The sequence below is a fragment of the Colias croceus genome, chromosome 24 (assembly GCF_905220415.1).
Source record: "Colias croceus chromosome 24, ilColCroc2.1".
Classification (NCBI taxonomy): domain Eukaryota; kingdom Metazoa; phylum Arthropoda; class Insecta; order Lepidoptera; family Pieridae; genus Colias; species Colias croceus.
The window spans coordinates 2100885-2123107 of record NC_059560.1 but is presented as its reverse complement, the minus strand read 5'-3'; the positions used below and the strand labels follow the sequence as shown (position 1 = coordinate 2123107).

The 22223-nt window shown below is 34.2% G+C and overlaps 3 protein-coding genes across 10 annotated transcripts; 1 reads left to right on the top strand and 2 right to left on the bottom strand.

Annotated features, from left to right (window-relative positions):
- Positions 1-196: 196 nt before the first annotated feature.
- LOC123702844 (ornithine carbamoyltransferase, mitochondrial-like) lies at positions 197-8569 on the bottom strand. 3 transcript variants are annotated; one of them, XM_045650665.1, is made up of 6 exons: positions 8300-8569; positions 7656-7804; positions 7078-7231; positions 6544-6669; positions 5229-5399; positions 197-424 (listed from the first exon to the last, which is right to left on the bottom strand). In XM_045650665.1, exons 1-6 carry the CDS (start codon positions 8426-8428, stop codon positions 419-421), a joined length of 735 nt encoding a protein of 244 aa, XP_045506621.1. In that variant the 5' UTR covers positions 8429-8569; the 3' UTR covers positions 197-418. The 3 variants fall into 3 exon arrangements, with proteins under 3 accessions (XP_045506621.1, XP_045506620.1, XP_045506622.1); XM_045650664.1 differs by lacking the exon at positions 197-424 and adding an exon at positions 2956-3150; XM_045650666.1 differs by lacking the exons at positions 197-424; positions 5229-5399 and adding an exon at positions 2956-3150.
- LOC123702845 (probable 28S ribosomal protein S25, mitochondrial) lies at positions 2013-2665 on the top strand. The gene has a single exon (XM_045650667.1). The coding sequence runs from the start codon at positions 2105-2107 to the stop codon at positions 2603-2605; it is 501 nt and encodes a 166-aa protein (XP_045506623.1). The 5' UTR covers positions 2013-2104; the 3' UTR covers positions 2606-2665.
- A 4393-nt stretch (positions 8570-12962) lies between the features above and the next one.
- On the bottom strand, positions 12963-18785 carry LOC123702920 (facilitated trehalose transporter Tret1-like). Of its 6 annotated transcripts, none has more exons than XM_045650766.1 (8): positions 18736-18785; positions 18325-18519; positions 17031-17183; positions 16003-16205; positions 15381-15567; positions 14022-14398; positions 13655-13766; positions 12963-13339 (listed from the first exon to the last, which is right to left on the bottom strand). In XM_045650766.1, the coding sequence occupies exons 2-8, from the start codon at positions 18371-18373 to the stop codon at positions 13110-13112; spliced, it is 1311 nt and encodes a 436-aa protein (XP_045506722.1). In that variant the 5' UTR covers positions 18374-18519; positions 18736-18785; the 3' UTR covers positions 12963-13109. The 6 variants fall into 6 exon arrangements, with proteins under 6 accessions (XP_045506722.1, XP_045506724.1, XP_045506723.1 ...); XM_045650768.1 differs by having other exon boundaries at positions 18325-18509; positions 18759-18774; XM_045650767.1 differs by having other exon boundaries at positions 18325-18509; positions 18736-18772.
- Positions 18786-22223: the final 3438 nt, after the last annotated feature.

Sequence of the window (22223 nt, the reverse complement as noted above, 5' to 3'; positions counted from 1 at the left end):
AAAGGTGAGTTTAATACACTGAGTCTCTCTGGGTATCTGGACGAGGTTCATGGCCTTACAGTCACTACTCACTAATTCGTTTACAGAAGTATCTCACAGAAGGCACAATCCAATGAATTGTTTATTGTTCCAGATTACACAACTGTTAAAACGATGGCTCAAACAAAAAGGTTTCACGACATTCAAACACAGTAGGTAGGTACAGATTGCAAACGATTTATTCATATCAATCTAAGTTCATATCAATTTGGGCAATTGTTAGTTTCTCTTATCTTGTACAACAAGTCTCTGAGCTGATGTGTAAGTTTTCCTACAGTCGCGCACATGTTCTCAACCGCTTCGCAGAGCTCTTTCTGATATACTTCACACCCTTTTGATAGTTTGGAATCTGATGACGCTGTACGACTAGGCATGCAAGTTATGTCTGTAAAATAAAAGAATATTGGGTATTATTTTAATGCTAACATTGTACCTAATTATTATTGTTAGTCGAATATTAGGTATATTGATAGTAAAAGTTTTCGGAAAATACTTATTGTTATTTGGTATTAAACAAAGTTAAAATTTCCGAACTTCTAAAGGTTAGAAGCACCAATAATCGAACCTCGTTTCCATCATATACTTATAGTATTAACTATAATATCTATGAAAAACAAAACATCTTAGTTATAATGGACCAACGAAATAATCAACTTATAGGTAAACAAAATACGTCATTTTAAACGATAATCATAGATATCCTTGGCCTGACTTTGCAATTATAAATAGGTACATAAGTATTTCTTTTAAATAAACAAAAAGGTCAACTCACTAATACCACTATCAGTGGACATTGTAATCACGCAATTAGAGTAAGATTTCATTGCTGGCGATGTCTTATTTTGATATGCTGCGCGCCGTCGGTATTTATTAAAGGAATCTGAAGGTGTAAAATTGGGTGAGGTGGCGTGTGAATCTTTATTATCCGGTGATGTACATTTCTGGCATTTTGGGCATTTTACATTATCCCTCATAACAGTACTTTCGTCTTCAAGTGGCGGATAGTTAGGGATTGGTTTGACAGGTTCGCGCTCCTGCGGCGGAGTAGGTACCTGTCGTTTTGCGGGACATTCTGTCTTACACACGTTCTTTTTTGTGTCCGAGTTGTTGCAATCTGGACATGGACAGTTGATTCTAACGAGGCCAGCTTTAATTTCGTCTATCTTTCCTAGTGGATAGTTCAGGCATTTGTAATGGGACCACCTCTGACACGCTCCGTGGCACTGTATCCCTGTTTTCTTTGTTACAGTATCACAACAAATCTTGCATGGATTTTTTACTTTTGAGCACGGTCTGTTCATGATTCCTAAGCTATATTGTACTGCTTTTATAGAGTTTATAGTGCTTCAGTCATATTGCAATACATAATTTTTTTTATCAATAGTCATCATTTTGGCTTAAAATTTCTCGTTATTGGTAAAAAAAGATATTTCATTATTGGTGTTAGTTCTGTGATGTTTCTGTCAGATGTTAAATGCCAGTGAACTTTTATGACTTATAAGTGCATTATAAGTTATTATCAGTTATTATTTAGGTTATTATGTTCATAATTTTTTTTAATTTTGATAATAGGATTATAAACTGAAGAAGAATTTAATAGCTTATCTTTCAGATCTGTGCTTTTAGTTAAAAAAATATGCAGTAAATCGTAGAGGTTTTCATTCACTTTCCATTAGATTACCTTATATTATATCTTTATAAAATATGCTTTCTTGCCATTTACATCAAGGAAAGTAAAATCAGCAGCTGTTGTTGTCAGAAATTTTAAAGTATCAGACAGGGCTGATTTTCATTATCGACTGTTGAAAAAGGGTTATTTAAAATATAATACCATATAATACTCATGTATCATTCACACAACGTATGCAAATTTTCACTATCATAAGTCATTCATTTTATCCAAAATGCTTGTATCTGAGGTTCTCTTGACAAATTAAACCTCTGTAACTTTCAATTGTCATGCGTCATTTTGACATATCACATGTCAACAGCAGTGAAAATATTTTTTGGTTAAGTTACAGTGGAGTTTGTTATTCAATTAAAATTTAAATAAAACCCAATCAAAATGCCGTTCATGAAAGGAAGAGCACCTATTAGACGCACGCTAAACTATTTAAACGCCGGTAAACTAGTATTCAAAGAGAAAATAAAGATATTCTCAGTGGCTTACAATATATTCGGACAAAACAATGCTGGTGCAAAGGAATTCGTTTTCTGGTATCTACCACAGATTCAATACAAGAACCCCAACGTGCAAGTGGCTACATTAAAAAACCTTACACCTACACCATTTATAAGGTGTTATTTAGAAGATGGGAAGCAGATATTAGTTGATATAGACAATAAGTCAAAAGAGGACATTTTGGAGCACCTAATGCGAACTGTAGGGAAATCAAAGGAGGTATTAGAAGCTGAGAATATTGCTGCGGAAAAGAAGGATAACCCCGCTAACTTTGGAGCAGGTTGCGAAACCGCGTGTATTTGTGAAATTTTCGGCCAAGTTCCATGCCCCGGTGTTGTAGTTTTACCTAAAATAATGCGCGGGAAGTTCAAAAATGCTGATTAGTTAAGTACAAATTAGAATTAGATTGTAAATAAAATTGTTAATAAAGTGATAGTCATTAAATTTGTGTTTTATTTTGATATAACATGTTTCTTTTTGAAAATACCAAGTACATACATCTGAATAACAATGAATTTTTCATCATTAGAGTAAATTTACTTCTGTTATTATCAGGATTTCTGTCAACTGGTACAGATGCAATTTACAATATTAATATTGTTTAGAAAGTTTAGAAAGTTCTTTCTAAACTTTCTAAACAATATTAATTTGCTCGCAAACATAAATATAACTAGTATTTTTTAATTAATTTCAGGAACATATTATATTTAAATGATTTGAAATAAAACAATAACTACAGAAAATATATTTTATTAAAAGAAATGATTTTTAATAGCAGACGCCATTAACGCAGTGCATATATACTGAAAGTTTTCAAACGCTGGAAAAGTCCGAGCATTAGAATGGAAAAACAGATGATCGTCCACTTCTTTGCCTCGAGGACATGTGTGTAGGAATATCCATTGAGGCCCAGCATGTTTGTTTATGTCCTGTAAAATAATGCATTATTTATTTATGCTGTGCTCTGCGGTTTCACCCGCATTGTTCGGCTCCTTTTGGTCTTAGCGTGATGATATAATATAGCCTATAACCTTCCTCGATAAATGGGCTATCTAACACTGAAATAACTTTTCAAATCGGACCAGTAGTTCCTGAGAAGCACGTTCAAAGAAACAAACTCTTCAGCTTATAATATTAGTATAGATAGAACCAATTTTGCTTCATTCTACTAGAATAAGTGGCTAATTTAAATTATAAAAAACATCTTAGGTAGTTAAAAATCATTTAAAAATAGGTGTATTTTATTATCTTGTAAGAAATAAAAGGCTTCTTTATTTTATTTATTTGCTACAAATTACAATAATAATAATTTTTGATATCCACATGAAATTTTAAAACAAGGCTTTTCTGGTCTTTACTTCAAATTAATCAATTACCTGTATATAATTATATGTATAATTAGTATACATAGGAAATTATGTAAATTTTTTCATATTACAGAAATAGGAAGAAGAATATCACCATAAAGGACTGTTATAGGTAGGTATAATACAATTCAATTTATCACTACATAGTATAAAACAAAGTCGCTTTTTTCGCTACGCACTACATAGTATAAAGCAAACACCAATCTGGCCAATATCAATCAGTGGTCTAAAAACTTCGGTCTGTTGGTTAACCCCGTTAAAACACAAACGATTATAATTGGGAGCTCTAAATTGACAGCTAAGATCGACTGGAACGCCTTACCGAGTATTAGTCTGGATGGAACCTTGATTCTCTTTAGTACCTCTGTCAAGAACCTTGGTATTTACTTTGATAGTAACATGAATTGGAAGGTCCAGCTGGAAATGGTCCGTAAGAAGTTGTTCGGAGCTGCAGGCTCGATACGCAGACTACGCAATTTCTTGCCTATCCCCACTAGGATCTCGCTTGCAGAGACCCTTCTCTTCCCTATCCTTGATTACGCCGACTCCTGCTATCCCGATTTAACCGAGTTACAGCTCGATTCTCTAGATCGCCTCCAAAATCTCTGTATTCGATTTGTATTTGGTCTCCGCAAATACGATCATGTTTCCAAATTCCGTAATAAACTCAAATGGCTCCCTATCCGCTTCCGTCGGTACGCTCACATGCTGCATTTATTGTACGGTGTTTTATTTGATCCTAAGACTCCTTCCTATCTTAAAGAAAATTTTAAATATCTGAACGAACATGGTGTCACTCTCCGTTCCTCTAATCTTCTAACTTTAAGCATTCCTCCTCACCGGACTAACTTCTTCCACTCCTCCTTTACTATCACTGCCATTAATCTCTGGAATTCGTTACCCGAAGAGATAAGACGTGCTGAATCGATTTTCATTTTCAAAAATAAAGTTAAAACACATTATTTAACACTGTCTCAAGCTCGCTGTTAGTTTTGCTACTTACGTGCTCATAATATGTATACGTATGTATGTACATTGTATTTATGTGTGCATTTATTATATGTATGTATATATTATTATATATTTATTATATGTATGTATATATTATTATGTATTTATTTTATTTATCCACGATATCTGTTTACATATATGTATTTATTAGTATATATAAATGTTTATTAATATATGTATAAGCCATGAGGAATGTTTATATTTGTAGTACAAATTATTATAATAAAGTCTTTAATTTTTAATTTATTATGCACCACTGTCCACCATACTCAGCATTTGTCCTAGTCGATTGGGTTGCCTGGCAGAGATCGCTGTCAGCGATAAGGCCGCCCTCTGTACATTGTTAATTAAGTTATTATGTGTTTTAATTTGTCCTATATGGTGTACAATAAAGAATTTTTCATTCATTCATTCATTCATTCATTCATTCATTCATTCATTCATTCATTCGCTTTTTTCTGTCCCTCTTTCGCTATGTCCCTTTGTATGCTTAAATCTATAAAACTACGCAACGGATTTTGATGCGGTTTTTTTAATAGATAGAGTGATTCAAGAGGAAGGTTTTAGTATATATAATTTATTAGGTTTTAGACGAAGCGGGCGGTAAGCTAGTAAATAATCATACATACTTCAGTAGTAAGCCTAAACTCGCTGACTTTTTTCTTATTCTCTGGGCCTGCTATGATAACATTAGCTTTTTCTAACGCACGTTTTTTGTCCACACATGCTTCAAGATTAGTATTCACTTCAGAACATAGGGATTGACCAGCCTTGTATAGCAATGGACTGACTGGTTGTTTCTGTTAAATAAAAAAAATATAATTAATTAATGTCTGAATTTTATAAACTGATTAGGGTGCTTCTCCACCAATAATGTGTGAGGAATGTGTTAGTAAATAACCAATCATATCGTTTCATTTAGTTTGAAGAGTTTAGCGTTTAGTTGGCGGAAAATCACAGGAGGAATATATTTTAGGGATACATTAATTTATCATAATAATTAGTTTTTGTAAGTTGAAATAAATTAAAGAGATATCATTAGGTACCTATCTATCATAATAATATAAATATAAATCTGAAAGGCCTTTTAAACCGTTAAAGTGAAACTTTTATTACATCGTCTCAAACTTTTTGGTCTGTGTAGCGCATGTCGCGTGACTAACGATACGTACGATAATTATCGTACAAATACGATAATTTTTAGCTAAATGTCTATAGTGTGAAAAAAAGTTTCACTTTTACCGTGGTTTCATAAAACCACACAACATTTTTTTCAACAGGAGCGTGTCGCAATAGTATGAACGTAAGCTACCAATTAATATTTATAATATTATAGGTCAGGAAAATATCCCAGTCGTTTTAAAAATGTCCATATATATATTAAACAGTACGTGACAATATATAGACGGTTTTATTTATAAAATTCTCACGTATCCTTTTCTCTGATATGATTATACCCATATCCCACTTGTTGGTCCAATTTTGCCACTTGCCAGATTAATATTGGATCAAAACAATTATCGGTTTTTATACGCCGACAGAGAAAAATTAACGTACATTTTTTTCCTGAAATTTGCTTTGATAAAATGAGTTCTAAGCATAATCGCTAATTCAAGAAAACAATAATATTCAATATACGTATCTACTATGTACCTACGGCCTAAAATAATACTTGTATGATCTTGTTTCGTCTAATTTCGTAATTTGTAAGTGGGAGTCGAGCATGCTTCGGCACGAATTGGGCCACGCTCGCACCGGGGAAGCTGGTACCACACCCTCACAGAATATCGGCGCCATAGTGACAGTTTACTGTCGCGTTCCGTACGGTGAGTGAGGGGTCCGGAGGGCCACATCCCTTTCCATCCCCTACCCATCCTCTCCTTCCCTATCCTCATTCCCTCCCATCCCCCCATCAATAAAAATTCTGTTTATTGAAATACTCACGTCACAACAGCATTTAAATTTTATATTTGCTCCGAGCATAGGACATAGCAGAAGGTATGTATTCAGAACGGGATGTGGTGAACCAAAATACGTGATGTTCTGTCTCCTTAGGGTTCCATATTCTTCCTGAAAATAATTATAGGCAAGTATACGACTTTAATATTTAAATATACTTAGTAATATGTGACTAGTTTAGGTACCTATATAACTTTGGAAAATATTTTCTACAAATAAATTTGCAAAAATTATATTTTTTATTTTACCTACCTACCTATTACCTACTTAGGTAGATACCTAATTTACATTGTTAAGTCATGACTCTTTACATATTTAGGTAGATAGTAGATACCTACATTATATATGGCAAAAAAATTAAACGTATTTAAGTAGTATTTTGAATCGAAGAATGAATTTTTGAACTAACTAAGTAGTAACTAACTAGGTATATAATATTGATTAAAAAAAATTATTCAACGTCACCTTTTCATTACTTACCCTATGAATAAACTTTACCGATAATCGATATATACTAACTATTATAGTCATAAACGTGGCCATAGCTTGTATGCTTGCGTGGGTCCTTGACGTCATACACATTACAGGAACCGAGGATTGTTGCGCGAACCGTTGCAGGCAAGTATGGGTGGAGGTTGCTACGAAAATCGCGTCCGCCATGTATGAAAATACCCTGAAGAAGGGAAAACTTATTACCTCTAAGTATTTTGACTCTAATTAGCAATAGAAATTTGTATTTGTTTTATTTCAAGCATAATATATAGATTAGAATATGGATGCGGGATTATAAATATAGAATAGGGATGCGGGATTAAAAAATAATTGGTATAGGTACTACCGACCTCTTGTTAAAAACAAAGTCAAATCTTCAAGGTATAATAAATCAATAGATTTATATTGTAGGTATTAATTATTTACTGAAACATTTCTTGTACCTAATCACTTTTAATAAATATATCAAATACGTTGCTCGTTATCTTCTAAAATATTCTTCTGCTCACTCGTTCGTTTCTTTATCTTTCTAGATCCACAATTTTTCATTCAATCCACTTAATAAACCTGTTAGCTACTCTTTTTATCCAAAAACATTTCCTTACCTGCCATTATAATCATTTTCCCACATCAACTTGTCCACAATATTGACAGCATCAGCTCCAAGTAGACTGGCAGCTTTCGATACAGCCATGTTCAACACTGGCTCATTCACCTCTTGGAGTATCATTATCTTGCAGTTGTCTAAAATGTTCTGATGAAAAGTGTGTAGAGTACTATTATGGTTTAAACGAGAAATCATAAATGAATTTAGAGTAAATATTATAAAGCTGAAGAGTTGCTGAGTTTGTTTGAACGCGCTAAGTAATCTCAGGAGCTACTGGTGCGATTTGAAAAAATATTTCAGTGTTAGATATTCATCGAGGAAGGCTATAGGCGATATGTCATCACGCTATTCAGACCAACAGGAGAGCTACGCGGGTGGAACCGCGGAGCGCAGCTAGTGAGAAATAAAATACCACGAATAGCTCGATAAGAGATCGGAGGATCGATGCTGTGTAGAAGAACATACTACAGCAAATTATATTTTTCAATGTAACTATTTGCTTATTGTCCTTATTAACACTGCTTCACTTTATAAACTATCGTGAGGAAACCGACATTTCGGGGAACCAAAACCTTCATATTCTATCTAGCATTTTGTCTAAAACTTGGTCAGTATAAAAGGAAGTTCAACTGTAATTCTTACCAATCGCTTTCCATGAGTATCTCTGAGACAGCATTTTAAATTCAATGCACTGTTTATCACATCCATTACCATGTCTCCGTTCCAGTCCTTGAAGCATATCATGTGTCTTGGACTTGAAGAACTAAGCATAAAAAATTTTAACAGTCTTGATACAAAAATATCTTATGATAGATACTTTATTCAACTAATATTTGAAAGTTTCCACTACTGGAGAGATAATATAATACGGATTGGTAAGCTATTGCATAGCTTCTATCGCGGGCCTTGAGCGCGAGGACCGAATCCAGAAATTGCGTAACGAAAAACCTCACGCTCCCCACTCCGACGGGCGGAGGTGTGGCTTGAAGGCATGCTATCTGTGCATGCTATGCAATAGCTTTACCGTGGCAGTCCCCGAGTGCCACACGTTTTTTTTTTTATTTTATTTTTTTCCCATTCCTATGCGTAAATAAGGAAACAGGTCAAAATTCAGCTGCTGATAACACATTATTAAAAACTCATACATCTATCAGCTTGTAATAAAAAGATTTGCGTATTCTGTAACCAACCAGATGAAGATAAGTAGGGGAATTTCAGGCATAAAACTAGGTACATGTAAACAATAATTTTATATTGCTTCCCAGTAAAGGTAGCATTCGGATCTGGGCGGTCGCGACCCGGCAGCCGCTGCCCCGCAGCCGCGACCGTGGTCGCGCCGCACCGCTTCGTAGGGAATTGTATGCGATAGTTACCGACGCAAGCGACCGAGCCGCGCGGCCGAGGGGCGTGGCCTGCTCGCGACTTTGGCAGCGCCGCCGGGCCGCTCCGGAAGCAGTACGGTCGCGCTGCTCGTACGCGAAGAGTCACAATATGGCAATGTTTACCGATGAAAACGACAAGTTTTTAGTTGAATGAATTGCTAAAAATCTACCACTTTACGATCCTCGACTCAAAACCTATAAGGATAATGTTATGATATAATGAATCGATTTTATTCCTCTTTGATGATAGTAAGACCAACATTATTTGATCATCCTCTTCTTCGTCCTCTATCAGTCTCTTCACGAGTTCTCGCTTTCGTATATTTGACTATTATTTTGACTGAGTGCTGTTTGACTACTGCGCGTGGCAGTCGCTGCCCGGGTCGCGGACGCTGTTATCCGTAAGCTTCTGGCAGCGCCGCACAGCAGCGACAATGTTCCCGGCTGCAGGGCCGCGGCTGCCAGGTCGCGACCGCCCAGATCCGAATGCTACCTTAAGCATCGTCCTACAGTCTATGCAGTGCCGGTGTAAGGGCCACTGACACCCCGGGCGAAAATATTGTGGCGCCCACTTGAGGTGTTCTGAAGGTTTGCACCAGGAGAGGCAAGAGACTCCAACTTCAGACCTTGGCGCCCCCCAGAATTTGTCGTCCTGGGCCATCGCCCCCTTTCGCCCCCTAAGGCACTGAGTCTATGTTTGTAAAAGGTTATTTATCTACAAGAACTATTTGTTGTTTTTCAACAGTATATTTATTCGATTTCTGAAATAAACTTAATTAATTCATACTCACGAACAGCTTTGACTTCTAATTTGTGTTAACAGCTGATTAATTGTTATTTTAAACATAATTATATTGCATTTCAATTATTAAATAAATAAACATGAGATAAGGTGACTTCTGTGACATTGATTTTGAAGGTATATTTTTAATTTTCTTTTTGAATTAATAAAGCCATGGAAAATTGATTTGACAAGGATCATTGTCTCATCCACAGGTCTCATCATTCAATTATTTAACGAAGTCGATCAGTGAAATTCACGAAATTCCTGTGCGAAATTCTTATTATATTACTACCGCCCGCGGCTTCGCCCGCTTTGTCTAAAACCTAATAAATTATATACTAAAACCTTCCTCTTGAATCACTCTATCTATTAAAAAAAACGCATCAAAATCCGTTGCGTAGTTTTAAAGATTAAGCATACAAAGGGACTTTTAGAAAGCGACTGTAGTGATTGTGACAAATTTGAACAGTATGTCCATGTGGCTAGATGTGGCTAAGGGGAGTCCTTTCAGCGAAGCGGAGTAAAATTGGTTTGCAAGATCAAATTTTTCATGTATTTGCAATTATATGACGCTTCTAGAAAAAATAATCAATACACTTCAAGATATTTCCTAAAAAGTGTGCTAATTTGTTACACAACCACGTGTATTTTGGTCGATCATATAAAATCATAAAAATAGGCTAAAATAAAGATCGAAAACGAATTATTTATTAATGAAATTTCTGATTTTGGAAATAATTTTTATATAAGGATATGTATTTTGATGTACTGCAGAAAACGTGCTAAATTTTGGTTTTCTACTGAAGCCCTGTAATTATTAAATACATATTATATCTCAGAACTTAACGTTGCCCAGCGTTTTCTTTACAAACCGCGCTGCCCGCTACCCCGCCAGTCCTGATCAGGCGCTTGCTAACGTAGGACCTGTGTCAAATTATCTCCGCTCGATTTTACGTTTTGAGTAACGATAAATTATTGAAAATGGGTAACAAAACAAACAAAATTCGGAAGAAAGCAGTGTCAGTATCAAAAAAAAGAGTAAACTATAAGAAACGGTATGTAAATTGAGTAATATGATAAAAACGTAGTTACTTGATGACACAGAATAAAAATATCAGTTGGTCATAAAGTTTCACCTCGTATGCTTTTATTTCAAAACGATAAAAGCTGCACAGTAATGTGAAATAAGAGTTTAGTTTATAATAATTTGTTTTATATATATAATACTAGTGGTCCGCCCCGGCTTCGCCCGTGGTACATATTTCGCAATAAAAGGTAGCCTATGCCCTTTTTCGGGTATCAAAATATCTCTATACCAAATTTCATGCAAATTGGTTCAGTAGTTTAGGCGTGATTGAGTAACAGACAGACAGACAGAGTTACGTTCGCATTTATAATATTAGTATGGATTATTATTACGTAATTGGTGTATTATTTGCATAATTTTGGGGTATTATTATTAATTACAGTTGTTTATTTTAAGGAAAAAAACAATAATGATTATTAGTTAAAAAATAATTGATAATAGTCAAATAATAATGATTATTGACTTATAATAATTATTAATCACTACAGTAAAAGTTCCTTATTGGCGGGGTATATGTTCCATAAAATATATGCCTCGAATACAGAAACCGTAATTATTATATGGGATTATAGGTTCTACGTTATACGTTCCTAGGTGACGATTGAGATTTTTTTCGTGTCTCATTTTTTTTAGTTGACATTATAAACTAGGAAGAGTGCAGTAGAATTTTTGTAACGAATGTGAAAGACGAAACAATAAAACACGCAAAGCGGCTTTTACTATAAACGGAACTACATTTAAAAATATACTTTATTTATTGAGTTATAAGGTTGCTTCCATTCTGTTTATTTACGCTCCTTCTATGTCTCGTTTCAGCACCATACTATGCCTGATTAAATAAATAGATATTAGATAATAAATACAAGGGGAAGTGGGAGGCGGACACGCGCAGGCTCGCTCGCGCACCCTTCGCACACCTTACTGCCGATGCCGCCACGTGATCGTAGTGATGTGACTTGACCAACGCTGTACTCGATAGTTTACAAGAAAAACTATATTTTAACATATTAATATTTGACTTTAATATTAAAACTCTTTTAAAAATATATTAAAAATAATTTTGTGTTGTGTTTTGTATCATACACTTTCTAATATTATGAATGCGAATGTATTATAGTGTAAATGTAAAGTATGTAATGTTACGATATTATATTTTAACCGCTAAATTGATTTTTGAAGGTTTTGGTAGGTATAGAATTGATATATATTTATATTGTTTATTATTTCATTTTAAATTATTAATTAATTCTTATTTTTATTTAACATTAAATACTATTATTATTTGATTTATTATTAAAAAATAGTACTAAACCCGATCTTTTATTTTCTTAATTTTAATAGTTAAGAAGTCCACACGTTTTTTCAGATATTTCAATTATACATTTTTTTTAAACTACTTATAATTAATAGAAGACTTTACATTATTATTTAAAATTACATATATTTATACTTTCTTCATACATTTCTCCTTTAATAACATATTGAACAATATATTTTCTTATGTTACATATTTATTTACATAACTTATCGATAGCTCAACACGCAATTGATACCTACCCATCCCTATTTGTCACACACACATTTATATAGTATCTATATAGCTCATCTGCCTTCGATGCGCACTAAGCAATTTGTGCAATACACGCGCTCTATACTATTCTAATATTATAATACTCTAAGCTTCTACTGGTAGCAGCAAGTAATATTTATTAGTTACACCAAGTACTTCCATAATTATGTTGTGCTAATTAATAAATTCCTAGTACCTACTTATCTCAGTTTATAAAGTTGTAAATGCTTACTTTATTTACTTTTATATTTACAATCTGACACAAACACTTTTACATTGCTTACATAATAAAAATTGATCACAATTTACTTTTGATATATTTTACACTGTGGCATAGCGCACGTTACGAAAAACAAACGACGCGAGGAGCGCGAGGAGCGCGAGTCACGCGAACGGCCCCCCACACTTCACATCCTAAAATCTTGCCTCGCGTTGAAATACCTCGCGTTAAATTGAGGTGTGGTAAAAATAAAAAATAAAAATAACTTTTTAACAAAATACGTATATTCTAAATATATCCGTTTGCGACATAAAACTTTGCAAATATTCCAATTTATTTGTGTTCAACCACAGTCATTGCCTTTTCTTTCCTGCCCAGCGCTTTCTGGATCTCCAAAAACGTTCTCTGCTTACTTAGTTTCCGGCACGCAAATTAATATGAACATCATATACACAAGAGATACACCAGCAAACATCCAAAACACAGCAGCAGAGCCTATCATATCAGCGACTAAAGTAAAGTATTTGAGGTTTAGAAATGCAACTAATAAACCACATGTTATGGATGTACTCATTCCAAATGATCGAACGGGACTGTCTAGTAATTCTGAACTTACTACGTTTATCAGACTGCCAGGACCTGAAATAATTGCAATTTTAAATTACCTTGAGTTACTTATAAGTTCAAACAGAAACATATTAAAAATAATTTGATTGTTTTGGATATTAAGATTGATAAGGAGAAAGATAAAGAGCAATGAGAATAATATATTGGACCCTAGAGGCTGTTCCCTTCTCGAATCACGATGAAAGATAATACCTTTATCGTTGTTTTCATAATATTACATTGCCGATCTATTAAATGTATGTAGGTACGTATATGCAATAGAACGTAGGTAAAAGACCTAGATTGTAAGAAGGTTCGACAGCCGAATAATAATTGATGTGTACATACCTGCATTAAAACAAATGACAATCATAACCACAGAAATTAGTGGTAAATAATTCATGATCCCAGTGATTTCGGTGCCAGAATCTTTAACGTAAAAAAATAACCCAAGGCCGGACTGTAACAAATATGTGTTTATATTTTTTTTAATTAAGTATGTAAGTAGGTATAAACTGTCGAATGTGAGCCATGAGGCCTGTTGTTTTACGGAAAATATACTGAATTGATTTAGCAGAAATATGATAAGTTTCGTACAAATAGAAAGGTTTCTTTAAGAATAAGAACGTATTCTGGATTATTTTTGCATTACTATTACTATGAAAGATTATAACATGTTTTACATTTAAAGAGCAGTAAAAGCGCATGAAATTACCATTCCAATAGATAAGCCCACAAGCGTGATCGACAATATAGGTTTTCTCCCCGCCCTGTCAGTTACAACGGCTGCAAAGAGACCGGCCAACAATTGCAGGACTCCAAAAACAACCGACATCACTTCTGTAGACACACTCGTTCCCGTTGTATCCAGTATTATTTGTAAATACATCGTCACAGTCAAATATCCAATAGATTGTATACCAATACTCAATAAGACGACTATAGCAAGGGCTTTTATAAAGACCTTGTCGCGGTATGATATTGTGTGCTTATTCTGTTCGCATGATACTGTGTATTCGTTGATTTCTTCCTTGGCTTTCGTTTCTGAACCGCGAAGGTAGATTAGAGTTTGAAGAGCTTCGTCTTTTAGCCCTGTTGAAAGTAATAACAGGATAAGTCCGAGTACCTATAAATCTGCAGTTTTACCTATAACCGAACAACAAAAAATATACCTACTTTTGACTGCAACACGGATCTCACAAAATTGTGATTAATTTGGGCGCGAGGTATTACATAATATCGTCAGTAAATAATCAATTAAATATGCTTTGTATATTGTAGATATATTTATAAAAAACCGGGAGCCGCTTAACCCCGTTCTCGCCTGCTGGTAAACGAAAATATGGCCAATGACTAGTGTTGCCCAAATGCAAGAACAAGACGAGACTTAGCCAGTCTTGGTCTTGGTCTTGCGCCAATACATCTGGTCTTGGTCTTGGTCTTGGTCTTGCGCCAATACACCTAGTCTTGGTCTTGGTCTTGGTCTTGCGCTCCCAGTCTTGGCCTTGGTCTTGGTCTTGCAGCAAGAGTCTTGCAAGTCTTGCAAGTCTTGCAATTACCTATTAGTCTATTACTATTTATTAAAGTTTACTTTAAATCTTAGAAAAACGTATTAGAATTGGAACATTGTGAGCTTGAATTAACATAGCCATAGTAAAGATCAAGCAGATTAATAAATAACTAGTAATGCGCATAGGTCCAGTTTTTCATATTCTTTGATACAGATTTTGCGTCTCATAGAATTCCTAAGCGTACCTACCTAGTTATACACCGAACTGTTACACCTAACTACTCAGTGAAATAGTGCTAAGTCCTAGCTGCAAGACGCAAGAGTCTTGCAGGCTATGTCTTGTTCTTGCTCAAGTCTTGCACGGTAAGTCTTGGTCTTGGTCTTGCTAAAAATACGCGGTCTTGTTCTTGGTCTTGGTCTTGCAAAAACGCAAGACGCAAGACCAAGACTGCAAGACCAAGACTGAATTTGGGCAACACTACCAATGACGGAGAGTGCTTTCCTTAATCTATATGCGATTCAGAAATATAACCCTTAATTTACAAGTAATATCTATGAACATACCTCTCCCCAACAAAGAACAAGGACTCTCCGGAATAAAGATCAGCGGCACAACGATCAGTAGTGTGATGCACTCAAACACCACATTGACCACGAGGTATGTCGCGTACGGACCCACGGTGAAGATGATAAGCATGCCTGTGGCTAGCGACATCTGCTGGATTGTTACTAGTGCACCTCGGATTTCTTTCTGGAAGAATTATGTATTATGTTTATATTAAATGTTTTAAAGACAGACTTCCCGAACGAATTCAGAACAGTCGCCCAGTACAAAATTAAATTAGCAGGTTTAAAAATAACCATGAGGAACTAAGTACAATGTTATGTATTGTTTCAATTCGTGTTAAAATATTATAGACCCTAACTTTCCCAAAAAAGTATTAGCATTCATAAGAGCATAAAATTAGCAGTTCTTAAATAATAATCAGAAAGTAATTCCTATAATATAATTTCTTCAATTAATGGGAGCATCTAAGGGGAGCATAAAGACCCCAAACGTTATGTCTTCGCTTCAATTATATACTTTGTAACGATTATATACTTTGTGACGAACTTTGCTTCTGAATGCATCATCTCTTCAATCTATTTATCAGTCACGTTGGTATCAGGTAAATAAACCACTTACGCTAGCAATCTCCGCGCTATAAGCCAGTAAGTTGCAAAGAATACCAGTATCCAGGATACCAGATATAACCCTTATAGCATACAGCATCCACAGTTCAGTCGCGAAGATTTGCACCATGTATATACATGCTTTTAATAAACTGATCAGGAGTAATGTGGTCTTCCTTCCAAGTTTGTTCGAGATCCAAGAAATAAAGTGGGAAACTGAAATAATGATGTTATTTTTGTTTGTTGTCTCGTTTCTGATAATGGCATGTACTTGGGCACTTCTTGATTGCTTTCTTTCTTTTAAACAGTAATCGAAAGGTATTGCTTCCTATTTGAAATTTTTATCTAAATCCAAATTCTCAATATTACTAGCTGTGCCTCGCGCTTTCACCCGCATTGCTCCGCTCCTGTTGGTCTTAGCGTGATGATATAATATAGCCTATATAGCCTTCCTCGATAAATGGGCTATCTAACACCGAAAGAACTTTTCAAATCGGACCAGTAGTTCCTGAGATTAGCGCGTTCAAACATATAAACAAACAAACTCTTCAGCTTTATAATAATAGTAACTACTTGTAGATTAATCGCAGTTATGACAAACCAAGTAAGTTTTCTTCGTGTATTTTTGTTATACTTAGATGGTTCGTTTTTTTTGCAACTAAGTAAGTATTAATTTCCACTATCAAACAATAGAAGGTTAGGTATAATGATATTTATAAAATTACGTAAAAAATACGTTCATAGTCAAAAGAAATGGATTTGTTCGATAATTGCCTTAGAATAATTATGTTTCTTATTCATTTGAAACACTTATTAAATCTCGACAATTGAATGAGAAATTAAGGTTGAAGCAGCATTGAAAGAATTAAAGTAATAAATTCTAATTTTTTTTTTATTTGGAATGTATTTAAGCAACTTCCCAAAAAGGTACAAATCACAGATTCCTAATGTTGATGTAGAAGAACACTAATTTATTAATTTATGTATATACCCCTAATTTTGTACAGGAGAATAAAATTAACATTCTATTAAGTTACTAACATACTATTGGCAACAAACAACCACAAGAGACGATCCAAGTGGCTTCGTCCTCAGATACCTTCCTAGATAGCTGAGTGTCTTCCTTCATGAGTTTGATAAGCATTGGTGACGGCCATGCTACCGTCATACCAACCCCCACTCCTGTGAGGTTCACTGAAAGAATAACAGACTACCTACGTAAAATCCTTATTATACATACATTTATTATTCAATATAAGGAGGCGTCCATAAAGTACCAGAGGTATTTTAGGAAGGTCGTTAAACAATTGAAAAAAAATCACGTAGTTTATGGACGCCCCCTAAGACTGACTGAATCATTTTCTTTCATTTCTTCAGAGCGTTTTCATGGTGTTTTTGGGTCTGGAAAAAGCGGGTAGAGAGTGACATAGTAGGTTGGCTATTTAAAAAAACAAAAGTAGAAAAATTGTGTGCGTGTACTAGTCACTAGTGTACGAAAAAATGTTGCACTAAATTTTTTCTTTACGCATGAAATTTTTCCGTTACGTGCCATCTTTTTCTACCCTACCACGCGTCATTCCACGTATTTCTGTAAAGTTGCATATAATAAATTATTTTTTGAAAAATAGAGTCATAAAGAAGTTTCACTTCTTACGTATGTACACTAGTACACACACACATTTTTTTATTATAGTTTTTAAAAGATAATAATAATCTAATGTAACACCAAGAGGGGTTTTACACGATAATCTATAAAGTTTTGTAAAAATAAGAATACATAATAGGTATTATCTATATCTATACATATAATAAATCTGTAGAAGGGTCAATTCTGTACATTGAAAATATTGAAAAAATAAATACCAGGGGGTGTTACTGGATCGATACCAAACCCAAATATGTGATTAAAAAAATTTTTGTCTGTCTGTCTGTCTGTCTGTCTGTCTGTCTGTCTGTCTGTATGTGAAGGCATCACGTGAAAACTAGCGGTTCGATTTCGATGAAACTTGGTATAATTATACCTTATTATCCTGGGCGTAAAATAGAATACTTTTTATCCTGGAAAAATACGTAGAAAAAAATTAATCTTAATTTTTCAGTTTTATCCATAGACGTTGTTCCGTAGAACCGCGAACACACGTTGCGTATTATTATAGGCCTAACCGTATTTGGGAATTGGGTCCAATAGATATTTATAAGATGTTATTGTCAGAGGTCTCAAAATGGAGAAATAAACCATCCACGCGAAGACCGACATCCGCGCGGACGGAGTCGCGGGCGGAAGCTAGTTAAAAATAAGAATATATTCTGTTCCTAGTCATGAAAAATACCTTACCTGCTAAAACTATGATATATTGCCGAAGCACATATTTTGATAGAAACATCTTACACTTTTTTACACTTTACACTGTCCATTTCCTTTGTATAATTATTTTAAATTAAATGGCAATTATTTTAAAAACAAACAATATTACGATTTTTAAACAACTATCTTATAAACACGCCTGATTTTCACTGACGCTATTGAAAACTAATAAATATTAAATTAATATTTAACTCGAAACAAAATAAGTAGATACTAAATATTTTTTTTTCGGTGAATGATCAAAAAAATCAGTACATATACGCAAATACAGTTAAAAAGGCAAAAAATTCGGTATTGACTATCGTCAAAGATAATTTAAAACGACCCGCATATTTTAAAGCAACCCAATAGAGGATTAATTCGCAAAAATAATTATTTTACTCAGTTTTAACGAAGGTAAATACCGTTTCTTCAAATGGAATGCTTTAAAATGATGCCATAACGTCTTATTTTGCGATCAAGGTAAACAAGGACATTTTTTGTAAGAAATAAACCAATTTATTATTTAATCTTTAAAAGTAACAGTTAATTTAAACATAAGGTTACCTTTGTGTTATATTTGCTGTTATAGTTAATAAGTAAGGTAAATGCAGTTGCATTTATTTTATTTCAGAAAATTAATATTAGCATAATGCATAACAGATGTTAGTTTTCGCGATAATTATAGTTAAGAGCGAATCTATTAGCAAAAGGGCATAATATTTATACCATGAAGTGTTTAAATTTGAATTTATAGAAATACTACCTAGTTTCTGTCCCGGTTTTTGCTAGGGCTACCCCTATAACCAACCACCCGCGGCTCCATCATTGAAGCGGCTAGACGGAACACAGTGGAGTTTTAATCGGTAAGAATCCGACATAACCCACGGCTCCTTCCCCGAGGGCCGTGGGTATCTATGCAAAATTTCCCCACTTAAAAAAGGGCTACCCCTATAATTACATACCTATAATTATTTGATGTATTACGTCATGTAAGAAACCTATATTTAGGTAACATTATTATGTTTAATACAACCAATACAATAGAATTCAGTTACATGACTTAATTAAAACTTTTATAGTTTATTTATTTGTTTAAACTGTAAGTCTAGCTAATTCATTCAAAAGCAGAATCTTGGCTTCGTTTTCTGACCATATTTAGTATTGGTTGCATGCTAAGTGTGACCTACACTATTTTTAACCGACATTCAAATAAGTCTGTCAAGTTCATGAAGTTATATTATCGATGAAGTAAATTATTTGATTTTATTCTTACATTTAAAAAGCAAACATTTTATTTAACTATAGCTTTCCTGCGACTTTGCTCACGTGCATTTTTCCTACATGAATATTATAAAGCATCTTATAAATGTAAAAAATAAAAAGCAACACATAAAAATTAGGTATGTTTATTTCAACTTATTGGATTAAGGGCCGATTTTTCAATGCTTGGTTAAAACTTACCCGTCTAATAAAGTATTACACGATAACAGCTTGAAAACTGTCAAATACGGGCGATCAGAATATATTTTTGTAATGGTTGTTTAATACGTTATTCGACGAATAATATTATTTAACCAAGGATTGAAAAATCAGCCCAAAATTTTAAGTGACAATTTAACAATATACTGTTAAATTAAATTGACTATTGTCAGCAAGAATGTCGATGAAAGTTATTGTCTTTTTTTAAATATTACCAGTCTGATGCCCGATTTCACCAATAACCCCTAAACAGTCTCCTAAGTAAGGGTTCCTTAGTTTAAGGGACCCTTCAAATTACTACCTAACCTAACGATTTAGGTGACACTTATCTGTCGATGAAAGCAAATTTTACGTTAGGTATCCCCTAAATTGACTTAGGTGACACTTAAATTTTACGGGTTGTTGGTGAAAACGGGCATGAAACTATACTTACCTACCTGTGATACCTACATTTTATAAAACAACATTCATTTGTGTATCTGTCAAACAGTTTTAATAATAATAACTTACAGGTGGTATTATATTAACTTTGTTATTAACTACCAAGTCTAATAATAATTATTATAAAATCTCTCATTCAAGTCCTATGGCCTTAGTTAACTATATTAATTTAACTTCTATAATATACGTAACATATCCTACTATTATAAATGCGAAAGTTTGTGAGGATGTGTATGTGTGTTTGTTACTCTTTCACGCAAATACTACTGAACCGATTACAATGAAATTTAGCACACGTATTGAGGGTAACTTGGAATAACACATAGGATAGGTTTTATCCCGGAAATCCCACGGGAATGGGAACTATGCGGGTTTTTCTTTAAAACGCGGGCAAAGCCGCGGGCGGAAAGCTAGTAGTACTATAATATTATTATCTACGGTTAAACTGAATATTACTTATGGTAAAAAATGTGTGCGTGTACTAGTGTACACACGTAAGAAGAGAAACTTCTTTATGAACTCATTTTTCAAAAAATAATTGACTACATATATGCAACTTTACAGAAATACGTCGAATCACGCGTGGTAGGGATAAGAAAAAGATGGCGCGTAACGGAAAAATGACACGCGTAACGAAAAAATGTTACACTACATTTTTTTCCAACCGCGATAAAGAAGTTTCACTTCAAAAATAAATAAGCATTTATTTCATTGATTGTATTCACGGGTAAATCATTTTAATACACACACACACATACACACAAATTAAATTATATCAATCTTAATTTTATATTTCCAGTAATTATACTTATCTACATTTTATTATTCACAACTACATAAAATTATTTACCTATTTATTTATTTGATAACTTCACAGCTTACAGATTTATTGACTTAAACTACTTATATCTATGATACAATACGCCAATTACGAGTTTTACAATTATTATCGATTTTATATTTAAATGAAATATCGATTATAGACCGGGAGATATTGACACAAAATTTCGAGTCATTTGTAACAGGATGGCGGGTCTACAGGGTCAGGGGTCTTAGTACGCAATGACAAAAAGAAAAATGATGGTGTGAACGCTGGCACCGGCGGCTTAGTCGCGTGGGCGTTAGTCGTACTCTTCGTAAAAATAGCGAAAGTCAAACGATTTGTAACACAAAAATTTTAGAATTTACCGATAGCACATAAAAAAGAAGTAGGTGGTAGTGTCATGCCATACTTTTCCGGTGTGGCTTACAGCCCGCCATACCGACGCGAATGTGTTGATTAAAAAAAAAACAATTCAACCATTTGTACCAGGCTAACTTTTGCACAGGTAACCATCGTCGTGCAGCCATTTACGAAAATCGCCATGCCATACTTTTCGGACGATTCCAAATGGTCGCCATACCGCCGAAAATATGCGGTACCAGCGTTCACACCATCGTTTTTCTTTTTGTCATTGCGTACTAAGACCCCTGTAGAACCGCTATCCTGTTACAAATGACTCGAAATTTTGTGTCAATATCTCCCGGTCTATTATGACAGAGCTAGAGCCTCAATGCTTTTACACAACCTTATTGTAGACCCTATTAAATCTACAATCCCGAGTATTCCTCTCTACAATTATTCTAACATCTTTACAATTTTCAAAGTTCAAACTGATTGAATAAATTTTTTATTTTTTTGTTAGATTTCATATTTCCTGTTATTATCTAGATTACCTGTATATTATTCACAACTTGTAACACAGCCTCAATGCCATTTCGCTTATTGTGATCCTATTAAATCTACAACCATTCCTCTCTATAATTCTAAGCTGTTGGCACTCTAATAAATGATTAAATTCTTCATGGAATCTACTCAATTTGCTATCACAGCAAACAACATTCTATCCTTGTTCCTTATAATACATAATACAAAACCTGAGGCAGAAGCGGCATAGCCAGGGCGAACCTTCAGTTCACCCACGCGT

Excerpts from the sequence above, each read along its gene's own strand:
- LOC123702845 (XM_045650667.1), top strand. The coding sequence starts at position 2,105 with ATGCCGTTCATGAAAGGAAGAGCACCTATTAGACGCACGCTAAACTAT.
- LOC123702920 (XM_045650766.1), bottom strand. The coding sequence starts at position 18,373 with ATGTTTCTATCAAAATATGTGCTTCGGCAATATATCATAGTTTTAGCA. Across the intron at positions 17,184-18,324 it reads ATATATCATAGTTTTAGCAG|TGAACCTCACAGGAGTGGGG; the intron begins GTAAGGTATTTT and ends TTATTCTTTCAG. Across the intron at positions 13,340-13,654 it reads TGTCATTTGTTTTAATGCAG|GTCCTGGCAGTCTGATAAAC; the intron begins GTATGTACACAT and ends CAATTATTTCAG.
- LOC123702844 (XM_045650664.1), bottom strand. The coding sequence starts at position 8,428 with ATGCTTAGTTCTTCAAGTCCAAGACACATGATATGCTTCAAGGACTGG. Across the intron at positions 7,805-8,299 it reads ATACTCATGGAAAGCGATTG|AACATTTTAGACAACTGCAA; the intron begins GTAAGAATTACA and ends ACTTTTCATCAG. Across the intron at positions 3,151-5,228 it reads AGTTTAGGCTTACTACTGAA|GACATAAACAAACATGCTGG; the intron begins GTATGTATGATT and ends ATTATTTTACAG.